Genomic DNA, 24791 nt, shown 5'->3' on the forward strand with positions numbered 1-24791 from the left:
GGCAAGGGACCTGTAAAATGGGAACCCTGTCCGCCTAGCAGTACAACAGAAGCATCTTCTGTGAAGTGGGAATGATGGACATTCCTACCTTTGGGGGCTCTGAGGATTAAATAAACAGAGTACAGCCCTTAGTGTGGTGGCTGACCCCCAGCAGCATGTAGTAGGAGCGAGCTCTCATTCATAGACTTTTCAGGCTCTTGAGTTGCTGGTGGGTTTTGCCACTATGGGAAGGGAGACGGCAGGAAGTTTCAGAAGGTGTAAATGGAACTGCTCTTCCCCAGGCTGGAAACAAAAAGAAAGGTGACAGCAAATGCCTCTGCGTATGTAGTATCTTCTTTAGGACTCGAAAGTAATTTGGGAGGGAAGGGGGTACAGGTAGAATTTCTGAAGAGTCAGACAATAATGTTACCATATTAGTGAATGTGGGGGCTGTTTTCCTTTGTTGACTCCGCTAATTTTTTTTTTGTTTTTTTGTGGGTTTTTTTGCGGTACATGGGCCTCACTGCTGTGGCCTCTCCTGTTGCGGAGCACAGGCTCCGGACGCGCAGGCTCAGCGGCCATGGCTCACGGGCCCAGCCGCTCCGCGGCATGTGGGATCTTCTCGGACCGGGGCATGAACCCGTGTCCCCTGCATCGGCAGGCGTACTCTCAACCACTGTGCCACCAGGGAAGCCCGCCTCTGCTAATTTTGACAGCAAACCCCTGGGCTCCTATGTATTATTTTCTAGGCATGGGAGCGTTGAGGCTCTTTCTGTTTTGTTATTTGTGTTGGTATGAAGGCAGCCATTCTAATTTTGCAGTTGATTGTTAAGGCAAAGAAAGGGGGGGGGCTCTCCTTAGGATTAAGCGGGGTGAGGTGATAAAAATGGGCAGAGAAAACTCCTCTCCGTTCATGCCTTCCAACCCTGGCAAACCACTAATTTATGCTTAGGATTCTTTCCTACTTCACATCCCTCCCCAGTTTCCGCTTGGTGAATAACAAACAAAGTGGTAGGGAACTCAGAGAAGCATAAAAGCAGATCGGGACGGAAGGGCTCCTCTGGTTCCCTCGGAGACACAGCTCCCTTCATTTCCCTTTATGTTGCACCAGACTTTGGCCACCACTGCCCAAACTGCTGGTATATGTTTGTTCCCTTGTGTAAATGAAGCACAGACCTAACCTACAGGATAAAGGGACATTCTGAAGAGGGAAACTTCTTGGAAAAGTTTCTTCACAGGCACTTAGGAGACAGTGGGCAGGGCAACAGGGCCACCTGTGAACTGTGGCTACACACGTTCTCTCCCCGCACCATCTCTCATCTTCCCGCCTTCCTGCCTGTGTCTCTGGGAAAATGTCTCCCAAAGCCAGAATCATGCCTCAACTTCTGTTCCTAGGAGAGTTACAAAAAAGCATGATGAATGAAAGTCCTATCCAGGACTGGCTCTTTGTAGTAAAATAAGCAAATCATGAGCATGGTAATTGTGCAACAAAAAGTTAATACATTCTGTGTAGGTGGAAATTCCACTAGCTCCTTCCTTGGGGGGAAATATTCCTTTTGATATCGGCTGCTTTAACACAGCACATTTTGATCCAGCTAAAACAGGTAAGAGTTACCTCAAAACGCCCACAGGGACTGTAGTAATTTCAGGAACACCCATACAGCAAATTGTTTATTTTTCTATGAAGAAGGAGACGCTTGTGGTAGAAGGATGGGGTGGGGCAAAGGTAAGAGAGAAAGAGAGACAGAAACACAAGTAGAGAGATAGGGCGGGAAGAAAACATGCAGAGAAGGAAGACGAAAAATGAAAGTGTTCTTTTTTTCTTTTCTTTCCTTTTCTTTCTTTTTTTTTTTTTAAATCAACAACTAATACTGCATCTTGTTCTTGGTCCCCCAAACAAGGGCGTACAAAAGGTCCTGGTTTTGGGGGGGTCATTTTTAAAAAAATTAATTAATTAATTAATTAATTGCTGTGTTGGGTCTTCCTTGCTGCGCGCGGGCTTTCTCTAGTGGCGAGCGGGGGCTACTCTTTGTTGTGGTGCGCGAGCTTCTCATTTTGGTGGCTTCTCTTGCTGCGGAGCACGGGCTCTAGGCATGAGGGCTTCAGTAGTTGTGGCTAACGGGCTTAGTTCTCTGTGGCATGTGGGATCTTCCTGGACCAGGGCTCGTACCCACGTCCCCTGCATTGGCAGGTGGATTCTGAACTACTGCGCCATCAGAGAAGTCTCAGGGGGGGGTGTCATATTTTTGAGAACAAGAATCATATACATTATTAATGTTATTGAATTAACATTATTTATGTTAATTGTTAATAGTAGAATTAATTAACAAGTCTACTTTTTTCTCCATTACATATTTCAAATACATGTCTTACTTATGTATATAAATATGGGAAGAAGATATCTTCGTTTTCTGAGATATATTTGTGGCCTTTTTGCCTAGAGAGAGTGGGAACTCTGTGAGATAGTATACAGAACACGATAATTCCCTACGATTTCTAGGCAACTATTATTAAAGGCAGATTTTTACTCACTGAACCCGGTTGCTGGACTAAAGCAGGGCTACCTCTGACAAATTTCATATGGAGTTTCAGAAAATGAACATAAGCCACTTAGTCAGTTGTGTAACATATGTGATTTTCTTTGAGAAGAACTTCTTCAAATGTCAGATTTAGACAGTTGTTCATGATAATACTGCTGAGAATGCACCAAAAAAATGGTATTGGCAGAGAATGAATGGAAAAAATCTGCTTTTCTTGGCTAAGATAGAAAATGTCTATGACTAGTTTCATCAGTTTTACAATATCTATTTTTATACCAACATAAACAATAAATAACCTAAAAATTTTTTAGTTTTTATTTACTTTACATTTAATTATTATTCTCAAAATTTGTTACTTATAATATGTCTTGAAACTAGTGATTTTGTTTGGGCAGCAGTGTGCCTAACTCATGAGGATAAATCATAATTAATTTAAGTCCTCATGGTGACCTCATTCCCTTCGTCTCCTACTTGCTTTCCCAGCATTCCATGCAGCCAGTTCTAGCCATGTGACAGTCAAATGAGATGCATGGGGAAATTGGCCGATGGAGCTTCTGGGAAAGGTTCATTGGTACGATGAAGAGACAAACCCTTAGGGAGAGCTCCCTTAAGAGTGTCTTCCTCTCCATGCCTTGAACATGGGTGCAAAGTGTATGATGTTTGGTGGTTTATCAACCCTTTTGAGATTGTAGGTAGCATGTTCAAAGACAAAAAGCCAAGACTCTGGAGACAGAAAAGTGGAAAACAGAAAATGCATAAGCCTCAAATGACAAAACTGAGCAATACAGCCTGGAAACTACCTGCTTATAGGCTTCTTGTTTTATGAAACATTAAATATCTTTATTGCTTAAGCCACGGTTGGTTGGATATTCACTCAAAAAATACTGAATTATTTACACGTTGCTTCTGATGCTTGGGTTAGAGCAGTAAATTAGACACACAATCTCCCTAACCTCATAGGGCAGGTGTCAAGTCAGAGAAGACATACAGTAGAAATAAAAGAATAAACATATAAGGTGCCAGGTAGCAGTAACAATGAAGGAGAATATAAAGTAAGTTAAGGGCATATGGAATGATGGAGGGAGGCTGATTTATAAAGATTATTCATGGAAGATTTTCTGAGGTGGAATAATTTGAGTAGAGACTTGAATGAAGTGAAAGAGTGAGCCAGGTGAATATCTGGGGGTGTTCTGTTACTTGCAGCTGAGAGTATCACTAACTTACACATCCAATACGTTTTTTAGTTATTCTTCAAAACAGAGCTCCGATATCATCATTTCTGGGAAGGCTTCCAGGACCTCCCACTCAGTAAAACCAATCCTTTCCTCTTATGGGCTACTTCTGTACCTGCATGTGTTGTTATACTCATCATGTTACCTTTTAATTTACTTGTTGATATGGCTTATAAAGTCACCTTCTCTAAACTGTGAGACCCTGAAGGGCAAGATCAGCTCTTAGTCTCCACTATAGGGCTCCTAACACTCAGTACCTGCTATACCTAGTAAGCTCCATGTACCTGCAAATAACTACTGACTTGACTAGAACTTCTGTCCTTTGAATGTTCTGGATATAAATGTGTGGTTTTCATTGTAGAGTGATTAAAAGTAGGCACCTACAGTAAAATTTTTGTCCAAGTGTGGTTATTTTTTGTGTTGAAGATATCTGTCTTGCAAGCTGACTACTCTGAGTGAGTTAGCGTGAATGTGTACAAATTAAATAGTTCACCAAGGCAGAAAATCTTTGGTTTTCATTTAGGAGAGAAGAATATATAAGATGGTCAAGAAGCAACCTGGTTCTCTATCGGGTACATCTGTCTAGTCATATTATGCCCTTGGTCTTTTGAAAAGGTGTTCAAAAAGGTGAGTTTAAGCCAACTCACCCAGGTTAGGTTATGACAGTCTTCTGAACATTTTTCAGAAGACTGAAAAATGGTATGGGGGATAAAAGATCCTTTTGCTAACTGATCTTGAATGAATCCTCATCTCCGAACCTCCCCTTAGGCAACTCAACTCACACTCATTTCAGCGCAGGGCGAAAGCCTATGACTGACTCAACCCCAAATGAACTGGGTTTAACCATAAAATATGACCTAGCCGATATTATATTTTTAACTTCAAAGGTGAAGAGAAAGAAAAAGGGCATTTGAAGAAACTTATAACATCAGTGAAGGCTTAAAGAAAATAGAAAAGAGTTTGATTTTAGATACCTGTGTGAAAATTTAATAAAGAGAGGATCAGGAGATATTAAGTGTATTAAATCCCAAGTTTCCCCTTAATATCAAAACAGAAAGAAAAGCATTTGCTTTTATTTACAATCTCAAATAGAATCAAATTCCCTTCCTTTGTGTGTTACATTAACAGACATTAATATTAGTAACTGATATTCATTACAAAGTTTGCTTTCCATTTAAGCCAATCTCTTACCTCTAAAAATCGGAAATGAAAATAATGTTTTTTTAAATCGTAGAGGTATGACAATCTAAATTTATATGCATCACAAAATTTTTCTGAAGGATGGCTTAGAGTTAGCTAGTATATCAATAAATGAAGACTTTGAGGAATCTCCTTCTGAAAATAATTGCTAGATACTTTTTCTTTGAGTGTGCATTTGAAATTTCAAACTGCATTTTTCATGTTTCCTAAGGCAGCAGGTACCATACAGTTCCCACCACAAGCAAAAATGAGTTTTAAAGGGTTCTAGACTAGGTTGTTACATGTAAAATCTTCACAAAGTCTTTACCAGAACATGATTATAACACCAGAAAGAGTTAACAAATAGCTTTGAGACTAAACTCAGATGAAAAGCTCAAATTCCAGAAAAGTTCATCGCGGCACATGCTAGTTTGCTCAGGATACCCTGGATCCCATCCTAGGTTAGAACAGATCCAAATTTCCAGGACCTTCTCAGACCCCCTGCTTCTTTACTGAGACAGGTACATCCTCATCTTCACCCATCCATCAAGGTTAGAGAAGCAGCAACCCAGCATCTGGTCTAGAGTAACCCAAATCAGCCCAGGGACAAAGGTGTACTGGAGAGGTGGTGAGATCTGATTATGTGCATCACGCAAGCTGAGCAACTGTGGAGGAACGGGATGCACAGACTCGAATTAATGGAAAATCTATAATTGTTCTTCATCGTTAAATGGGCTGCTTGGGATAGCAGTTGGAGACACATTTAGGATTTTTGAAAGAGGCAATTTCATACTCATCACACTCATTGTTTGCTACTCTTTCTCTTTTTTTCTTTTTGGTTGAAAGCCTTAGCTTTATTCTCCTAACTAGAAGAGTATCTGCCAGCACAAAAGTCAATGAACTCACAGGAGACAAAAGACATTCTTGGTTTGATTGCTCCTAATAAACTTCAGTGCTTCCAGACCACATAATGTCATAGAATTATTTGTAATGCTTCTTTAAAGGGGGGACAGCATTCAGAAATGAACTGCACATGGTAAGAAGAGCCTCCCAGGGGTTATCCCTGCAAAAATGAGCTGCAAGGCTTTGGGAGTGGTGGTGGTTTCCGGCCATTAGCGTTACTAATCAAGGGCAGCTTTGCATTTATGGGAATCTACACAAATCAGGATGATACATGCTATGTTCACTCAAGCAACCCTGCCTGATTTCTTCAAGGTTACGTTGAAACAAAGCCTTACCCCAATTATCTTGGATTGGAACGCTTCATTATTTTTATATATCCTTGAGAGAGAGAGAGAGAGAGTACATGAAGTAGACACACATCAGGTCCATGGGTCACAAAATCATATTTAGTGCTTCATGCCCACATAAAGCAATTACTGTCAGCTCGTTACTGGAGGAAGCATTAGTGGAGAAAATACAAATCCTAGATAACCTACCAGGTCTTTCTTGCTGCCATAGTTACAGCTGAGGTGAGAGAGAGAGAGACAATGGGAGTGCCAGAAAAGCTCAGGCTAAGAGGTCTCTTTGGGAAACTTTGAGCAGAGGTGATACGTTCAGCTGCCATTCTGCCCTCTTTTTATGCCCATTGCCTTTTTGCCCTGTACTAGGAAGCAAAAATAACATTGCTTTCCCCCCGCAAACTTGTGGTTGACAAACAGAAGGCGTGGAGCTGAGGAAGCCAGGAGAAGATAGCAGAGGAAGTCCTCTGTGAGGCTGGCAGTCACCAGGCAGTCAGAGCCTGGAGGTCTCTGGGGACCGACCACAGGCTTCTAAGTGGAGCCTCTGTACCTTCCTCCTTAGGAGGCTTGAGCCACGCCCCAGGCTCTCTGGGCATAGTTTGCCCTTTACGATCTTGACTGTGTCAACCAACATGGTACAAGCTGTTTAATTACAAATGTTATAACCAATCGTTTGCACACATAGGCATTCTTACACTACAGATCCTACAGGTCCTGGGCATGACTGCTATTCCTGCCCTTCTGGTATAATGAACTCTTTGGGCCAGGCACCTCCCTCCCAGGCCAGGAGCCACAGGAAGAGTAAAGACGACACCACTTCAGGTGATTCCTAATGGCATTGCTTCAGGAAGGGTACATATGTTAACAAGGAAGAAAATCTTAAGTGGTAAAACTACCATGGAATTCCAGACCCTACTGAGCAGCTGGGGGAGATGGAGGAGTTACAGAAGTCATAGCAAAGATTAGGGCTCGGGCTTCCCTGGTGGTGCGGTGGTTGAGAGTCCGCCTGCCGATGCAGGGGACACGGGTTCATGCCCCGGTCCGGGAAGATCCCACATGCCACGGAGCGGCTGGGCCCGTGAGCCATGGCCGCTGAGCCTGCGCATCTGGAGCCTGTGCTCCGCAACGGGAGAGGCCACAACAGTGAGAGGCCCGCGTACCGCAAAAAAAAAAAAAAAAAAAAAAAGATTAGGGCTCATTGGAAAGGAAAGCTGGTAAATAACCATGGGGAAAGATAGGCAAAAATCATTAAATTGTATGTTTTAATGAAAAAAATATTTTGGATACAAATGATTATAAAGAACCAAATTCATATCCTCTGTAAATATGACTTCACAATAAAATTAATGGGGTCTAGGAAGAAGGCATTAACAGCTTTTTGCCTCAGAATGAATTTCTGTGCATTAGAGTGAGAAATCAGGTAAACAGATACAAAAAATCAAATGACAGAGTAAGGAACAATGGAAAATGTACGGAAATTATGGACCAGGATTCTTCCTAATATTAAAGAGAGAGACAGAAAGAGAAAAAGAGAGGAAGGAGTGGGGAGGAGGCTCCAAAAAGGTCAGGAAAAATAAAAGGCCAGTGACTGTAAAAGGGAAAATGACTCATAATAACAGGGAAATTTATGAAAAACATAAATATTGACTATAAAATACCAGTGGGCAAGAAAAAAAATAAGAGTTAAAGAAATCATTGAAACTGCACATCTCTGATTCATTATTTGTTCTTTAAATTCTTCTGTGAAGCTCATCAGCTAGGAAAGGTACATTATGTAATGAAAATATAATATTATGATTTCTGGCTTAAAAAGGGGGGTGAAATTAAAGGCATTATGACTTCTCTTCCTTCTTCTAAAACACATAGAAAACAACAAAAATTGTGAAGCACAAAGGAAAATATCAGATGTAATCAAACAAACAAGCAAACAAAAAAGGCTCCCATTCTTTTACAAACCATGAAGCATACATACACGGGCTAAATTCAGGAAGGATACTGAAAGCTGACAAGAATCTCAAGTCTCAAGCAGGAGCAAAAAGTTTTTGGCTAAAGTAATGTCATAAATGTCTAAAGGGCATATGCAATGAGCCTTTGGTGAGAGTGGCAAGACATACAACTTAAGCTCACAGAGACACAGTTTGACACCACATAACAGAAGCGGAGGCAGAGCTGAGAGAAATGGTTAATATTGTATTCCTATTTACCTTTGTATTGTGTTATTATTATATTCCTTCTAGCCAAGGAAGACTTCCAGAGTCAGTGACATGCCTATGGAAATTCCAAGGGAGTAAGGGGACTTCGCTGGCGGTCCAGTGGCTATGACTCCACGCTCCCAATGCAGGGGGCCCAGGTTCAATCCCTGGTCAGGGAACTAGATCCCACAGGCTGCAACTAAGAGTTTGCATGCCACAACTAAAAGATCCTGCATGCTGCAACTAAAAAAAAAAAAAAAAAAAAGAAAAAGAAGAAGAAGAAAAAAAAAATTCCAAGGGAGTAAGCCAGTATAAAGTAACAGAAAATATACAGGCTTGGATTTTCTAGATAATTCTTTCATGCAGAAAGTTTAGTCTTTACAGTTTATACCAATGGAAATTTCCTCTCAGATGAGTATTCTGATAGAAGGTGTTTGCATTTTATAAGGCAAGTCCAGAGAAGGAAATATCAAATATATTATGTGAAGCATTTAACTCTGTTATGTTAAGCAACAGAGTTTGAGAGATTTGGTAGATGGCTTCAATCTGAGCATCTATCTAGGTTTTCAGAGGGTAAGGATGAGGAATGAACAGGGAAGTGTGACCAGATTATACTACTCTCCTTGTGTTGTTGTCAAGAGCTGAGGGTTACTTCATCCAGGAAAACACAACTCAGTACATAGAAAAAGCAATTCAGTGATAGTCTGGGTGTCCACTGACTGGTCTTAGAACAAGCACGTAGAGGTTTCTGCCAGGTATAAATAAGAGTCATTGGAAGGATTTTTTGGGGGGCTGAGTTGGGTATTTGTTGCTGTGTGCGGGCTTTCTCTAGTTGCAGTGCACGGGCTTCTCATTTTGGTGGCTTCTCTTGTTGTAGAGCATGGGCTCTAGGCACATGGGCTTCAGTAGTTGCAGCATGTGGGCTCAGTAGTTGCAGCACATGGGCCCTAGAGTGCATGGGCTTCAGTAGTTGTGGCACATGGGCTCGGCAGTTGGGGCTCTCAGGATCCACAGTGCAGGCTCAGTAGTTGTGGTGCACGGGCTTAGTTGCTCTGCGGTATGTGGGATCTTACCGGACCAGGGATCAAACCCGTGTCCCCTGCACTGGCAGGCAGATTCTTAAATCACTGAGCTACCAGGGAAGTCCTGGAAGGATTTAAAAAACAACTTTCTGACTCTGCCTACAGAGGCCCTTGGACTTGGTACATGGGTTTCTATTTTTCCCAGAAATCAGGTGGCCAATGAAAGTTCTGAATTTGAATTAGATAACACACTCTTAATTGTTCTCACAATTTACAAGCATTCTCTCATTCTTCTCCTGGCTATACACAGGTTAAAATCTATAGAATCTCATGGGGTCCCAGCCCTTTAAAGAAACTTGGTTTATGTACAGACAATGGATGATTAACAGATCTGTAAAGGAAGTTAAGCTAAGGAGGGAATCTAACTGAAAACAATGACAATCAACGAAGCCAGAACAGACCCAAACATTAAGCAGCATTTACTTAAGTGATATTAGCTAATGGCACCGTTGGGTAAGTGAAGAAGTATGAGCTAATACTGACTTCCTCTCCCAAGTTCAAAAATACCAGAATGGTCACAGACCCACGGAACATACATTTCAAGTTTGGGCTGCTTAAGAAACGGTTATGGGTTGAACTGTGTCCCCCTAAAATTCACACATTGAAGTCCTAACTCCTAGTGTCTCGGAATGTGACCGCATTTGGAGGCAGGGTCTTTAATGAGGCAACTGAGATTGAATGAGTTCATTGAGGGGCTCTGGTCAGTATAACTCGTGTCCTTTTAAGAAGGGGAGATTGGGAGAGGGATACACACAGAGGGAAAAGCATGTGAAGACACAAGGAGAAGGAGGCCCTTTACAAGCCAAGGAGAGAGGCCTCAGAAGCAATCAACCCTGCAGACACCTGGATCTCAGACTTCCAGCCTCCAGAACCGTGAGAAAATAAATTTCTGCTGTTTAAGCTACTCAGTCTGTGGTGCTTTGTTATGGCAGCCCCAATACGAAAGCCTATAATGAGCCCTTTTTTCCTTCTTAGGAGTCTGATATAAGACCCAAGTTTCTTTTGTGGTTAAATGCTTTTTGACAGCATACTCACAATCCCAACAGGAAAGGCCAATACAGCCAGCATCCAGTCCCGGAGAGAGATGAGCTTCTTGAGCTGCCTCTCTTGTTCTTGGCTTCCACTTCCTCTAGTCAGAAGACTGGAAAGATCAGTCAGCACACAGATGCCAAAAAAGACAGCCTGAATAACCTGGAGGGAGACAATGATTGGTATTAGTCAATAAGATCAAAAGAAACCCAAGCTGTAGGACAGCAAACAAGCCACACCTTTGCAACATGACACAGGGTAAAAGAGGATCAGAAGCACATTTTAAGAGCTAGCCCTGCAAATAGAAAAAGAGTCAGACATTTACAACTTGCTATCATAGGTGAGAAAATTCATCTTAAAAACACTGCTTCCATTTTTGCACACCTAAGGACAAATGCAAAACATGCATGGACAGAAAGCTGTATCAGTTCTCAAATGACATGTCCCTTATTTTAAAACATCACATCTGTGGTTTAGTAATATTGACTAGTGTGATTTAACAAACATCTAAAAAGTGCAAAGAAAAAGACTTTAAAAAGATCAATAGGGCTTCCCTGCTGGCGCAGTGGTTAAGACTCCACCTGCCAATGCAGGGGACACAGGTTCGACCCCTGATCCGGGAAGATCTCACGTGCTGCAGAGCAACTAAGCCCGTGCGCCACAACTACTGAGCCTGCACGCTAGAGCCCGCGAGCCACAACTACTGAGCTCACGTGCCACAACTACTGAAGCCCATGCACCTAGAGCCCGTGCTCCACACAAGAGATGCCACCACAATGAGAAGGCTGTGCACCGCAACGAACAGTAGCCCCGGCTCGCTGCAACTACAGAAAGCCCGCAGGCAGCAACAAAGACCCAACACAGCCAAAAATAAATAAATAAAATAAATAAATTTTAAAAAAGATCAATAATAAATGAGACAATTTAGTCTGAATGTGAAGAAACCTTCCTATGATTTAACCTCTTAGAGTCAAAATTTTTTCTACCAAAGGAAGTGGTTGAAAGCTTCTAGTCCTTGAGTCATAGAGAAATCAACTGAATGCAATAATCAAGACTGAAATGGAGCAATTTTCTGTTGTCAAACTTGAACTAAATGACCTCCTTCTCAGGTTTTCAATCTTTATGAAATAAAATCTGTCCAAAGTAATGTAAACTTAGATGCCCACACCATTTCCCCCAAAAATGTACAACAACCACTTGTACATTCCCCAATCAATTACAAATTGAATTACTGACATCAGCTATGTTTACTTGGACTATCACAGAGAGAGAACATTGAAACGCTAGAGCCCAGTTATCTGTGAAATTCCTAAAGTGGGGGTAAAAGTATTGATGATCCCTAGCCTCGAGTGAAGTCAGGCAGCATACTGTAATACAGCTTGGCAGATGATAAGTCAAATTATGGAAAGGGCAGAAAATATATTCCCTAGGCTCAAAGTCATACCCATTTAGCACCAAGAATAGATTCAGGGGAATTTTTCTGATTTCGTTTACAAGAAATAATTTACTGATGATTTATTTGTAAAAGATACAATTTTACTCATTATGTTTAGCAAACATAACAAAATAAAATTTTTAGTGAATTACCATCTTGGCAGTGGAACAAATCTGTGAAAGCTCTGTTTCTTACTGAGGCACAGAACAAAGGGAAGAAGAACCCTCAAAATTACCCTCAGCAAAGCACTGACATACTCAGATTGTTAAACTCTTATCTTAGCCACTTTGAAAATTCCCAGTAATGGAGGTTCCACTACCAGGTTTAGTCAAATAAACAAAAATCCTGCAGTATTTTTTACGTATGATACACCAGGCTCTTCTGAACTCAACAAATCCTGCTATTATTAGTCATTCTTATGACTATTCTTAAGAATTAGTCATTCTTATTACAGTCAGAGTAATGTTCTATTCTTCTTCATAATTTAGCCTATCTTTTGCCTTCAATGACTTAAGGGTTCTTGCTTTTCTACAACCAGAAAAACCAGAGGAGAAGTTAAGACTGCCACGTTGAGCATGGCACAATTAAAGTGTTGTCAAGAATCATGCTGTGATGACCAGAAATGATTTAAATGACTCAGAGAATAATTTCCTACTTGGAAAAATTTTCCATAGCACATCTTACGACTTTAGATGTTAGATCTTTATGTCAACCCTAATGGGGGTTGAGAAATTGGAGTGGCCATACTGGGGAATAATTATCTTTATGACAATCTGGCAGTGAACATATTAAAAGGTGTCCTACCTGATCAATAACCAGGGAAATGCAAATTTAGATAGCATTTCTCATCCATGTAACTACTCACAATTTAATTCTGAGAGTACCAAGTATCATAAGGATGGAGAATAACCAGAATCCTTATGGTGGGAGTGCAAATTGGAAAAACCATTCTGAAGAACAATTGGCAGTATCTAGTAATTTAAAGATGCATATACTCTTTTATCTAGTGACTTCACTATGAAGTCACATTTACATGAAAGTTAATTTTAACATTCATTGCTTCAGAAAAATGACACAATCTAAATATCTCTTAATAGTTGACTAGATAAATAAAGCATGTTATAGTCACACAATGGAATTCTAAGCACACATCAATTTTTCATTCTCACAACAAAACACTAAACAAACAAAAAAGGAAACAAAAAATGCTGCATATTGACACCATTGGAATAGCTATACTAATATCAAATTAGCTATACTAATATCAAAAAGTAGGTTTCAAGATAAAGAATATTACCAGAAATAAAAAAGAACATTTCATAATGATAAAGGGATCAATTCACTAAGAAGGCATAATGATCTTAAATATGTAATATCATAGCTGAGCCTCAAAGCAGAGGAAGCAAAAACTTATTTAAGAAGGGTTTAAATTACTCAATAAGTGTTTGTTAAATAAATAAATGATTCACTGGTTCTTGGGAAACAGACACTTTTATGAAGACTTAAAATGCAAGTGAAAGGGGAGAAACCATCTCATATTCTAGAAGAGAAGAACAAAAGAAGTTCTGCAAATATAAATGTAAGAGTCTAAACAACATTTTGCCAAATTTAGAAGATTAATGGTATTATGAAATCTTATACTTCTCTACAGCTGATTCCTTTTCTTACTCTTTTGTCCACTGGTGTCATCTAACACAGCAGTCCCCTCACTATTACCTGGTGGCTACCCTGTCACTGTCTGTAGGTCTCTCCACTGGCTCTCCCCTGCTTACGACCACAGTATGGCTGCCATGCCTGAACTGCTGTGGAAGACTTCCCCAAAGTGAGTATGTGGAAATCAAAGAAAGGAGGTACCAAAAACAATTTTCACCTGATTTCCAAACATCAGGAGACAGAGAGAGAATTGTTGGGTTTTGTTAGGGTTGTTTTTTGTTTGTTTGTTTTTGTTTCTTTAACTCACACTGGCTAATCTTCAAAATGTAATACCTAAAAATTATGGAACAGGCCATCATCCCCTGCAGAGAAGCAAGGATTGACTTTTGGTTATTTGCTAGTTTAAGAAGCAGTTAGCCAAAACTGTTAAAACATTTTAGATTTCTGCTACTTTGTTAAAATTTGATTTGAGCTGACAGCTAAAAAATCAGAGACATTTTACTCTATTGCCTAGATATATCATGTTGTCCATTGTAACTTAAAATTCATTAAGTTAAGAATGTAAAAGTCACATGGAGATGCACAAGTGAATCTTATGTAGGATTACCTTGAAGCATTATTCGGCTCCAGCCATTCTGCAGAGCTGGCATTTCCAAACCATCAACCCAGCATGACACACATATACAGCAGGCTGGTTGCTCTTATTATTTTGTATCATCATGTGTAGAAATGAAGTGGTCAAATGTACCATATCTCTCCAAGAAATATAAATAGAAATCTATCAGAATGAAAAAAAAAATCCCAGGATATTTTTGAGTCATTCTAGCATTTGCTCCTCTAGAATGTTCTCTACTGTTTAATTCGCTCTGCATCTTCTCTCCGCCCCCTCAATTCTCCCTGTCAGAAATCACACTTGTTTACTGAGTCATTTTAGGTTTAGGTTCATTTCCACGAGTGTGTAAATGTACCAAAATTCCATTCATATCTTTATCTCTTTTACACGAGTTGTTTTTATTAAATTAATTTAATATTATTTTCCTTTTTTCTTTGGAATGCACTAAACTATTACAATTCTGTTTGTACTAGAGGGCAAATTCATTAAATTTCTAACATTTACTCCCAAACATATATGATATAGTTTATCCAGAGTGGGTTTTACTTCATTTCACTAGGTCATCTTCGATATTCTCATTTATATGTAATTGTACCAAAGCTACAGTCTATATATCAAGTTATGTCATTACTTCAGTTGCTAATTTTTATATTTCAGCCTAATTGGCCAAACTCAGTCAAGAACCAAGGATGCACCAAAATAAGAAAAGCAGCACCTTAAATAAGAAATGGAATCACTATTTGTATGAATTTTTAAAGACAGTACAGCTGTCTTGACCTTTGGGAGTAAGATTTCCAGTAACTTGTATCTATCATGAACTGTGTTTTGATTATATTGTACTTTCATAAGATTAACGCAAAGAGTACCACAGTGTTTGTTTTGAAGAGTTTGCTTATTTTAAAGTTAACTTTAGATACGGCAGACAGAGGAAACAAGAAGGCAGAACTCTGAGAGGTGACAATAAAATTGGAGTGACGTGGATCATGGAATGAAGGAAAACTGTGGAGAGAACAAATGGGAAGAAGGCAGTGAGATTTATAGGTGTCATAAGGCAAGGCCTAGAGGAGTCTTCTGTATGAGGACAGAGTATGAATTAAAGGGGAGATGATACAGAAGAAATGAAAAATCTATCTAAACTCTTGTAATTGGTGTACAATATTATGTACAGTAAATGTACATGTAACCTAGGAAAGAATAGTAGAATAGAAAGAAAAATAGAGAGAGAGAGAGAGAGAGAGAGAGAGGGAGGAAGGAAGAAAAAAAAAGATAAGAAAAGAAAGGTGACTCATGCCCATGTAACATACATGGATGTCTTGTATCTGTGTAATTTCTCCTATGCAGAAGGTTGAATAACACATTTGGAAAAATGGTGTGAGTTGGAGGTCTTCCTGTATCTCACACAGTCATATATCATGTGGTACTGTATAGCATAAAGTTATTTTATTTTCAGTTCATAAAAATTTCAATGCAGTTCTTGCGTAAAAGCAATCCATGGCAATTTGTGTGTTCAATGAAGAGTGAATTTGACTGAAGGAGTTAAACACCATGTTGAAAGAATACAAGAGCTACAAAATAGCAATACCATAACACCCAGTCTTCTAAGGGACTCCCCCTCCCTTCCACAAATGCCTTACTTTTTAATAGTGCACAACTCCTTCTTATTATCAAGATCAAGAGTGAAGCCCAAACGTATTTCGACACCAAGGGGTAGTGACTCAGTATGAAATCAGATGAGTGAATTCTGTAAGGATTCTTTTGCATTTGCTTCCAGTGCTTTCCTTGCCTGAGACATCGGAACATCTGTGGCAATTCTACAGTATAGAGTCCATCAGTTACAAGGAAGCCGTGATCAGTTACATGTTTGAATGTTACTCTGTAGAGAAATAAATGCATTTAAAAGTACCACAAGTTCTCTCTGCCTCCATCCACTGAGACTATACCCATCAGATGTACTGCCTGGTGAATTTTCCATTACCACCCTTGGAGAGAGTTAGCCTGAACAAGACAATATGGTTCTCTCACTCTAATGACTGTAACTTTATTTTTCTAAATCCACCATTGAAGTGATATGCTTTAAGCCCAAGCATTTTCAAGGAATCTTCACCACAAACATTTCTGAGGAGATGGACTCATTGCATCATCAAGCCCGTGGTTTTCAGAATGTGATTTAGAGTCCTTGCCCATGTACACAGACATTTACCTCATACTGCTCTATCTCATTACTGAAAATCGATGAAGTCAGCCATAAGTCACCACTGGCTAGCAATCCATTTAGACAGACAGAAAGAAAAATAAGCTTTTCAGTCAGAAATAATGCACTTAGATAAGCAGCTTTGGAAACGAAAGCTTTTCCACAAAATTCGTTACAATATCCCAGAATCATTTCCAATATCTAAGCAAGGAGAACAGTCATCTAAAGAAAACATTTGGATGTGCTTCACAAAGTGATGGGTGCAATCATGCTATGTTCCAGCACCATCCTGATAACAGCACTGCAGGGATCTTTCCAGAGATTCCATTTTAATCTGCAAATATGACAGAAAATTCCCCTCGGGTGTTTTCATGGTGCTACGCTGACATTAGAAGATATTCAAAACTTTTATAGGCTTAAAGAGTTTTTTCAACTATTAGTATTAGCATGAATCCTTTCAAATACTGAATTAAACACACCATTGATTTATTTAACAAACACTTATTGATCACTACATACAAAACACTTAGTAAACTACTAACGCAGACTATTAAACGATTGTATGTTGTGCGGCAAACGTGAATGTACTTAGAAGTGTCTAACCTCTAACTTAGTGGCACCTGCGTTTGCTAAATGCACAGTAACAGTGGTGAACAGTTATTTAAAGAAAAAGATGTTGTAACTTTAATAACACAAATCTGTTCTGAAGTGCATTAAATTTTCTAACACTGTAAAATCTATTTTATCTGACTAAATTTTTACTTGTGGTAACAATTTACTGCAGCAGAAGATGATTTAAGCACCAAACATAGTCATTAGTTAAAGAGTTAGATAAATCTGAAACCTAAATAAAAAAGGACCTGAATTAAGACCAAATCAGATCTTAAGTGATAAGTTGACATAGAATCATAACCCATGCACAATCTATATATAACAAACTAAACTATATGTATTAAGAGCATATACATCTGCAGGTAAAGTTGTATAATAAAGTCGATTAGAAAAACATGGCCCCTGTCCATAGACGTTTCTATTTTAATATTTATGAATCTATTGATTTTGGTCTAACATTGAGTCTACATAAAGACTATGTCTGCATAATTGTAGATAAATACTTGGCAAGGAACTGAATGGTTAAAATACTTATGAAAGCAGTTCCCTGTTTCTAGATGCTGCCTTCTGCCTTCAGAAACAGGGTCTTCCACACAAAGCTTCTGGATGGGCTCTGAAAGGTCTCACTCCCTAACAGATAATATTTTCTATTTTTAACTCAAACTGGCCATTGTTCTACCACATTAATTTGTTTAATATATCATTTTGAAGTTTACTGGTGCAGAGCCTAAAAGGTATAAGATGACCCATTCTTTTCATTTCTATTCTCCTAGAAATGGAGAAACTAGTTATCGATGACTCCATAATATTTTACCTCTAGATTAAGAGTATTTAGAAAATCCCAGGGTTCTTATAGTTTGAGAAAGTATGAAGCTAGTGCTGGAAGGGTCCTACCACCAATCAACTCAAGTGCCAATGTAAAATCTCAGAAAAAATGAAAGATCCCTAAGACATTTTATAATTACATTAATGATACAGGAAAGTCTGATAATATCAATTGTGGAAGTCGATGTGGAGCAATGCTAGAGGGAGTATATTTTGGTTCAATCACTTTGGAAAATAATGGCATTATCTAGTAAAGTTGAGGATGCATATATCTATGAATGGTCTTATGTATGTCTCCTGGTACCTAGAGTATACAACATGGAATCAGACTGGAGTTTTAGGTATATGCTTCTGTCCTTCAGACGAGTATGAAATTTTAAAAAGTTAGAAATGGTACTGTTATTTATTACATTAGGAAACTAAGAAATACATTACAGTTCTCAAATTACTTAGGTAACAAAGTAAATACGACCATTACTTTCTTCACAAAGTTATCACCTTATGTTTCTATTGAGAAACAACCTATTCTTATAGCTTTAAAATAGTTGACCCTTGAACAACATGGGTTTGAACTGCCCGAGTCCATTTATACACGGATTTTTTTCGGTAGTAAATACTACATACCACATGGTCTGCAGTTGGGTGAATCCAGAGATGAGGAACCTTGGATACAAAGGGCTGACTATAAAGCTATACATGGGTGTTTCTATTGCATGGGGGTCGGCGTCCCTAACTCCTACATTATTCAAGGGTCAACTGTAACTTAATGGACATAATTTTGAGTCATAACTAAATTGTAACACGATTTTCTTGTACTTTAAAAACTGGTGACATTTAGAACACTGGATGTGTACATTTATGCTAGGTTTTAGATTTTTCATTGATTTTTTTTAAGTAGGGTAAGTTTAATATAAAGAATGATTAGGCTATCATAGGAGAGTAAGTATTAGATGTAAAGAGAATGCTAGAGGGTGCCCCAGGGCTCAGGGAGAGTACCCAAGGAAAGAAGAACTTGGAAGAAGCCCCCTCCCCAAGGATGGGCTTCAGACCTCACTAGAGAAGGTGTGTTTGCAGCCAGTTGGATGGTGGAGAAATTCTCCACCAAGAAGCAGCCTTCCCAGGTAAAGGGGGCCTCTGCTGATGGGCAGGTGCACAAGAGTTGAGTGACCACTGTGGGCAGGAGACCTGGTGCAGGTGGTGCTCTTGTTGGAAGAGCTGCAGGGACTGCACATTCCCTGCCTGTGGCTGGGGCAGAACGATACTAAATGTCCTTCCACCCACACAGCTGACCACTGGGGCAGCAGCTGGAAGCAGTAAGTGAAGCCCCATCCTCCTGCAATGTTCCCTCAGTGCCCTTTACTGAGAAAGCTCAACATTATCCTCAATGTGAGGATCCTCACATTATCCTCAACATTATCCTACATACCATGTAGTATGTAGTATTTACTACTGAAAACATTATCCTCAATGTGAAGGAGAAATGCTTAAAAAGTTATGGAAGAGCAGGTATTATAGGGTGAATTTGGAGCCAAGAGACAATAGCTATCTCATTTAATTCACCACGACTTCCCTGATATTTAATTGCTGACAAGATTTTAGTTATTCTAATGAAATGCTAAGAATGAGAGAAGGACATTTGCTTTTAATTATTCAGATAGACGGTCTGACCTATCTCTTGACTTTGGGTCATTTAATTATTTTATGCCACCTTCTATAGATAGTATATCAGGAAAACTGATGGAGATATTACTGTGACATTTTAAATATGATGCAACATTCAAAGTGGTCAAATTTGCTACTAATTTGTGGTACTTGTGTTCGATAGAGAAGGCTGAAGTGAAAGACCAGAGCTAAAATTTGCATGCATATTGAAAATTAACCAATCTCTATCATACCTTTCCTATTCATATCTGAATTGTTTATAATGACAAAAAAAATCAAACAACCCAAATGTGCACAGACCCAACCATGGATAAACAGAGGTATTAAAAAAATAAAATACAGCAGTGAAAATAAATTACCTAGAGTTACATATATCAACACAGATGATTGCACAAGCATAACACTGAACAATGAAAGCAAATCTTAAAAGACTGAAAAAGTATCACACTATTTAGATAAAGTTCTAAAAGAAATGAAAAAAAAAACCCCCACAATATTAGACCAGGGACACACATGTGGTGAAACTATAAGGAAAAGGAAGACAAGAATAACAATAAAGTGCTACCTAGAGCAAGTTAGAGTCTCCCTCTTCCCTGCCCCAATATGCATTTCAGGTCACCTTTTTTTTTTTTGCCACCTGCTTCAAGTGTAATGAAATCATCATTAGTGTTGATGTTTTATAAATGCCTGACTTTCTTGTAGGCACATGGTGGCAGGGTTAGGTTTTAGTTCAATGTTGTATCCCTAGAGACTGGCACAACATCTGGGGTGTAGTATTAACACACATTTCCTAATTACAGGATTAACGACAGTGGCAAAGACAGTTGAGTGGAGAAGAGAGGGGACCTGACTTGGGGCCAGTAGAAGGATGGCCGGGAAATGTTGGGGGCCCTGTAAAGAAGGAGATCACACATCTATATCTCAACTGAGCTGCACTGTTTTATTACAGGTGTCCCCCGCTCTCCGAAAGTAGAGTGTTCGTATGAACCTCTCATAAGCTGAAAAGGGTAAAGCAGAGAAGCAATTACCTTAGGACACATCTTGCTAACAGATGCACAAAATAAACTGACATAAAGCACAGATGCTCACAGACACAGTTCAAAGCTATGGTGGCTTGATGCTGTGATACTGAATGTATTTCCATGGGAAGAAGCTTGGCGATGCCATTCTCGCTGCTCAGGAGCATCTATAATAACTCACTGTAAAACAAATGCTAAACGTTCTTTCCACTTTTCATCTTTTTTTTTTCCATAAAAGTGAAAGTCCTCTATGGATTTCTTTCAGTTAGGGAAAACAGGTACTTTCATAAAAGCCAAGTGGTGTACAGTGAGCTCTGGAAAATCGGGGGGTACCTGCATTTGCTTCCAGTCGTGCTCAGTGCCCCAGTCACGGGGTACGTAAACGGACCTAATGAGTATGAGCGTCGGCCGGGCAAACCCACAAGGGGCTAGGGCAGTGAGGGTGTCCGGAGCTGAATAACTGAAGCGCTAGATCACAGGGTTTAGAGTGGTTAGAGAAAAACAGGGGAGTGATACAGCATGAGCTTTTTTTTGGCGGGGGGGACGAGTCACAGGTCCGGTAGGAGTGAACACGTTGAATGATGGGAGATTGTGATCCAAGAATGAGCTAGAGGTCAAGCTGTTCTCAATGACCAGGAGACCCAGGGATGGCCGTGGCAAGAAGATCCTGGCGGTTATGATAAGAGTCAGGGGGGTTGAGGAGAAAAAACGTACCATGAGGAGGGAACTTCATGCACTGATGTGATTGTAAATGTGTGGGACAAAGAAAAATTAAAAAAGAAATTGGAACCAAAATGCGCAGAAGCATAGGTTCTAAAAAAATATCAGAGATAATTTAGAAACCTATCAATTAAGTATATCAATATAAAATATGTTTATAAAACAGTGAATAGCAACTGAGTGCCTTGCAGCAATAGAAATACAAGCAATGGCATTTTTCCTTTCAGTTACATTAAAGTAATACGTCTTCTTTTGACTTTGTCACATTTCTGTTCTCATAAACATACAAAGTGTGTGTTTAAAAGCTAATAAATAGTAAAAACCCATCAGTAGCCAAGGCTGTACACAGACAGAACAAAAGAAAATAATGAACATACCCCATAAAGGGGTAAAGGGAGTCTCATCATTTTTATTGTGGATGGGATAATGAAGGAAAATGCAAAATCTTCTGGAGTTCCAACAGGTATTCGTAAAAATACACAGTTCTTCTAAAAATAGTATTCATCTGGAAACTTCTCCTGACAGATTCTAATTCAATACCACCCATTAAGAAATCAAAATAAATTTAAAAGTATAAAATCAAGGAGAAACAGCCTAAGAGTTCTAAAAACTCGGAAAACAGAAAATGCATATTTTATGTTGCTTCATAAGGTACATTAACTTTGAAAGCTAGCAATAATTTCCTCACCAGAATAACAAATAAATGAAAATGATCTGTTGTTGGTTAGAAATCAGAAAGTATACTAATTTTATATCAGGAAACATACTAAAATTTATACCAAACTTAAAGATAGCTGGGAAAAACAACTTTATGAAAAACTGTCTTGTCCAGGGTATAGTATACTATATTTAGTATATAAAAAAATACTGTTTATAAATTTCTAAGTGATTCCAAATAAGATTTTTCTGGAAGTAGTTTTTAAAAATCAGAACCATTAACAATAACTTTATTTGAAATAATTACCACGGGGCTTTAGAAAAATCAAATGCTTACTTATGCTTTCTACGAGTTAAGATGTGAACAGTGCAGCCTTTGACCACTTGCTAGTGAGAAAGCCCTAGCTGCAGACCACACTGGAGTTGATCCTAAGAAAGTGCCTTAATAGCTTCTCCAAATAACTAGTAGTGATATTTTAATGGCAACTTCGGTAGGTAAAGAAGGAAGAGAAGGAGAGAGGGAAGGAGGAAGGGAAAAAAAGGGAAAGGAAGATATGTTAAATGATCTTTGGGAGAAAAGCTTTATGTAATGTTGTCTTAGTCCATCTGGGCTCTATAATAGAAATATCATACACTGGGTGGCTTATAAACTATGAAATTTATTTCTTACAGTTCTGGAAGCTGGGAAGTCCAAGATCAAAGTGCTGGCAGATTTGGTGTTTGGTAAAGACCTGCCTTCTGGTTCATAGATGGCTGTCTTTTTTTATTTTTCAGGATCATTTTTAAAAAATATATTTATTTATTTATTTATTTTTAAACATCTTTATTGGAGTATAATTGCTTTACAATGGTGTGTTAGTTTCTGCTTTATAACAAAGTGAATCAGCTACACATACATATTCCCATATCTCCTCACTCTTGTGTCTCCCTCCCTCCCACCCTCCCTATCCCACCCCTCTAGGTGGTCACAAAGCACCGAGCTGATCTCCCTGTGCTATGTGGCTGCTTCCCAGTAGCTATCTATTTTACATTTGGTTTTGCTGCGTCCTTACATGGCAGAAGGGTCAAGAGACCTCTGCGGGGTCTCTTTTATAAGGGCACTAATCTCATTCACTAGGGCTCCATTATCATGACCTAACCACCCCAAAGATTCCACCTCTTAATACCATCACCTCGAGGGTTATGATTTCAACATATGAATTTCGGGGGAGGGAGACACAAAAATTTAGTCCATAGAAAACGTAAAGTTGTAGTATGCTCACACATTCTGAAGGAAAAAAAATATATACGCTTCATTCTAAATATTACATGGATGTTCAACTTATAGTCAATTACTCTCTTGATCAGAATGCAGCAGCTGAAGGTTGATGTTTCAAACTGGTAAATGCTAGAAGAAATCACGTAGAAATATGGTGGGCAAGTAACAGCTAATCAAGCCATCTTTTCTATTGTGACTGACATCAGATGCTAGAACTGAATTGAAAATCATATCTACAGGTGTTCATTAAATTATGTCAAATTTATAGATTGACCAGGAGGAAGTTTATGTACAGTATATATAACATCTGCTTTGGCTATTTAAAAAAAATCCATTACTGATTTTGAGCCCAGGACAGAATATACTTTTGTGACAACAAAATATTATGAATGAAATTTCCCCAAATGCAGAATCAGAAAAATCTTTATTTTTAGTGGCCTTCTTTTCCTTTGTTATGCTGTGATTGTGCTAATCACACCAAGCAGCTCACTGTACAGGGTTTACAGGTAGGGATGAAGGCCTCTGCCCAAGACTCTTTATCTAGGTAGAAGCCTCAAATCCCAAACACTGGAGGAAGAAGGGATAAGCCACTTAGATAACTAAGTCCAAAGTGTTCAAGAGCTACTGCAAACACATAACTGTTTTCCCCTTTATCTTAAGTGAAGGCTCCACAGTTTTGCAAAGCCTACCTTCCTCTGGGAGTATAGGAAGCGTAGTGCTTCAGTGCTATTCTCTTCCATCCACAGTATATGCATCTATTATGATCAGGACCAGCTGCCTGTGCGCTTTTGGATTAGTGGTTGTTACCCATGCGCAGAAGTGGATTTTACTCCACTTAACTCATAAGTCAAGTATCGCTCTAGAGATGGATACATCTTGAGAGGGCAGCATATTATGAAAATTATTCCATACTTTTGAATTGCTTTGTCTTCAAAAATCTTTGATTTAACGATATATGTGGCAAAGTTTATGACATGTTTGATATTTAAATTGAGCACATATGGGCAAAAATCTAAGTTGCTCTGGTAGCCAGAATGCTCCCAGACATGAGCTTAGGAATGTGTTACTAAGTGATGAAGAGAAAGTACTATGGAAATTCTTTCTTTGGAACACTCTCCAGAAGCTCCATATAGGGGTGGCATTGGCAATGTTTTTCTTTAGGTCTCTCAACTCCCTCTTTGTTGTAAAACTCTTAAAAGGATATTATGATTTAGTTACTTATTAACACTACCAAATCATAAGGCAATAAATGATAGGTCTTGGCGTTATGCCACTAAATTAATTCCTTTGTTTAATTCATTTTTATTTTTTATGTTATTGTAGTAAGAACACTTAACATGAGATCTACCATCTTACCAATTTTAAGTGTACCACACAGTATTATTAATTACCGGCACAATGTTGTAAAAAAGGCCTCTAGAATTCATTCACCTTCCATAACTGAAACTTCATACCCGTTGATTAGCAACTCCTCATTTCCCCCTTTGCCCACCGCCTAGCAACCACCATTCTACTCTCTTCTATGAATTTGATTATTTTAGATACCTTGTATAAGTGGAATCATGCAGTATCTGTCCTTCTGTGACTGCCTTATTTCACTTAGCATAATGTGTCAAGCTACTAAACTAAGGTCTTTAAATTGAATAAATAGAGTCAACATGTGAAAAGGCTC

The 24791-nt window shown here is 39.0% G+C and overlaps 1 protein-coding gene across 1 annotated transcript in view; it reads right to left on the minus strand.

Annotated features, from left to right (window-relative positions):
• Positions 1–24791, minus strand: part of AIG1 (androgen induced 1) — a 238728-nt gene that overhangs the window by 163366 nt on the left and 50571 nt on the right. The window contains exon 4 of the mRNA XM_060114523.1: positions 10481–10636. Within this exon, the coding sequence (XP_059970506.1) occupies positions 10481–10636 (156 nt within the window). The remainder of the gene's footprint in view (positions 1–10480; positions 10637–24791) is intronic.

The sequence above is a fragment of the Mesoplodon densirostris genome, chromosome 12, assembly GCF_025265405.1.
Source record: "Mesoplodon densirostris isolate mMesDen1 chromosome 12, mMesDen1 primary haplotype, whole genome shotgun sequence".
Lineage (NCBI taxonomy): Eukaryota > Metazoa > Chordata > Mammalia > Artiodactyla > Ziphiidae > Mesoplodon > Mesoplodon densirostris.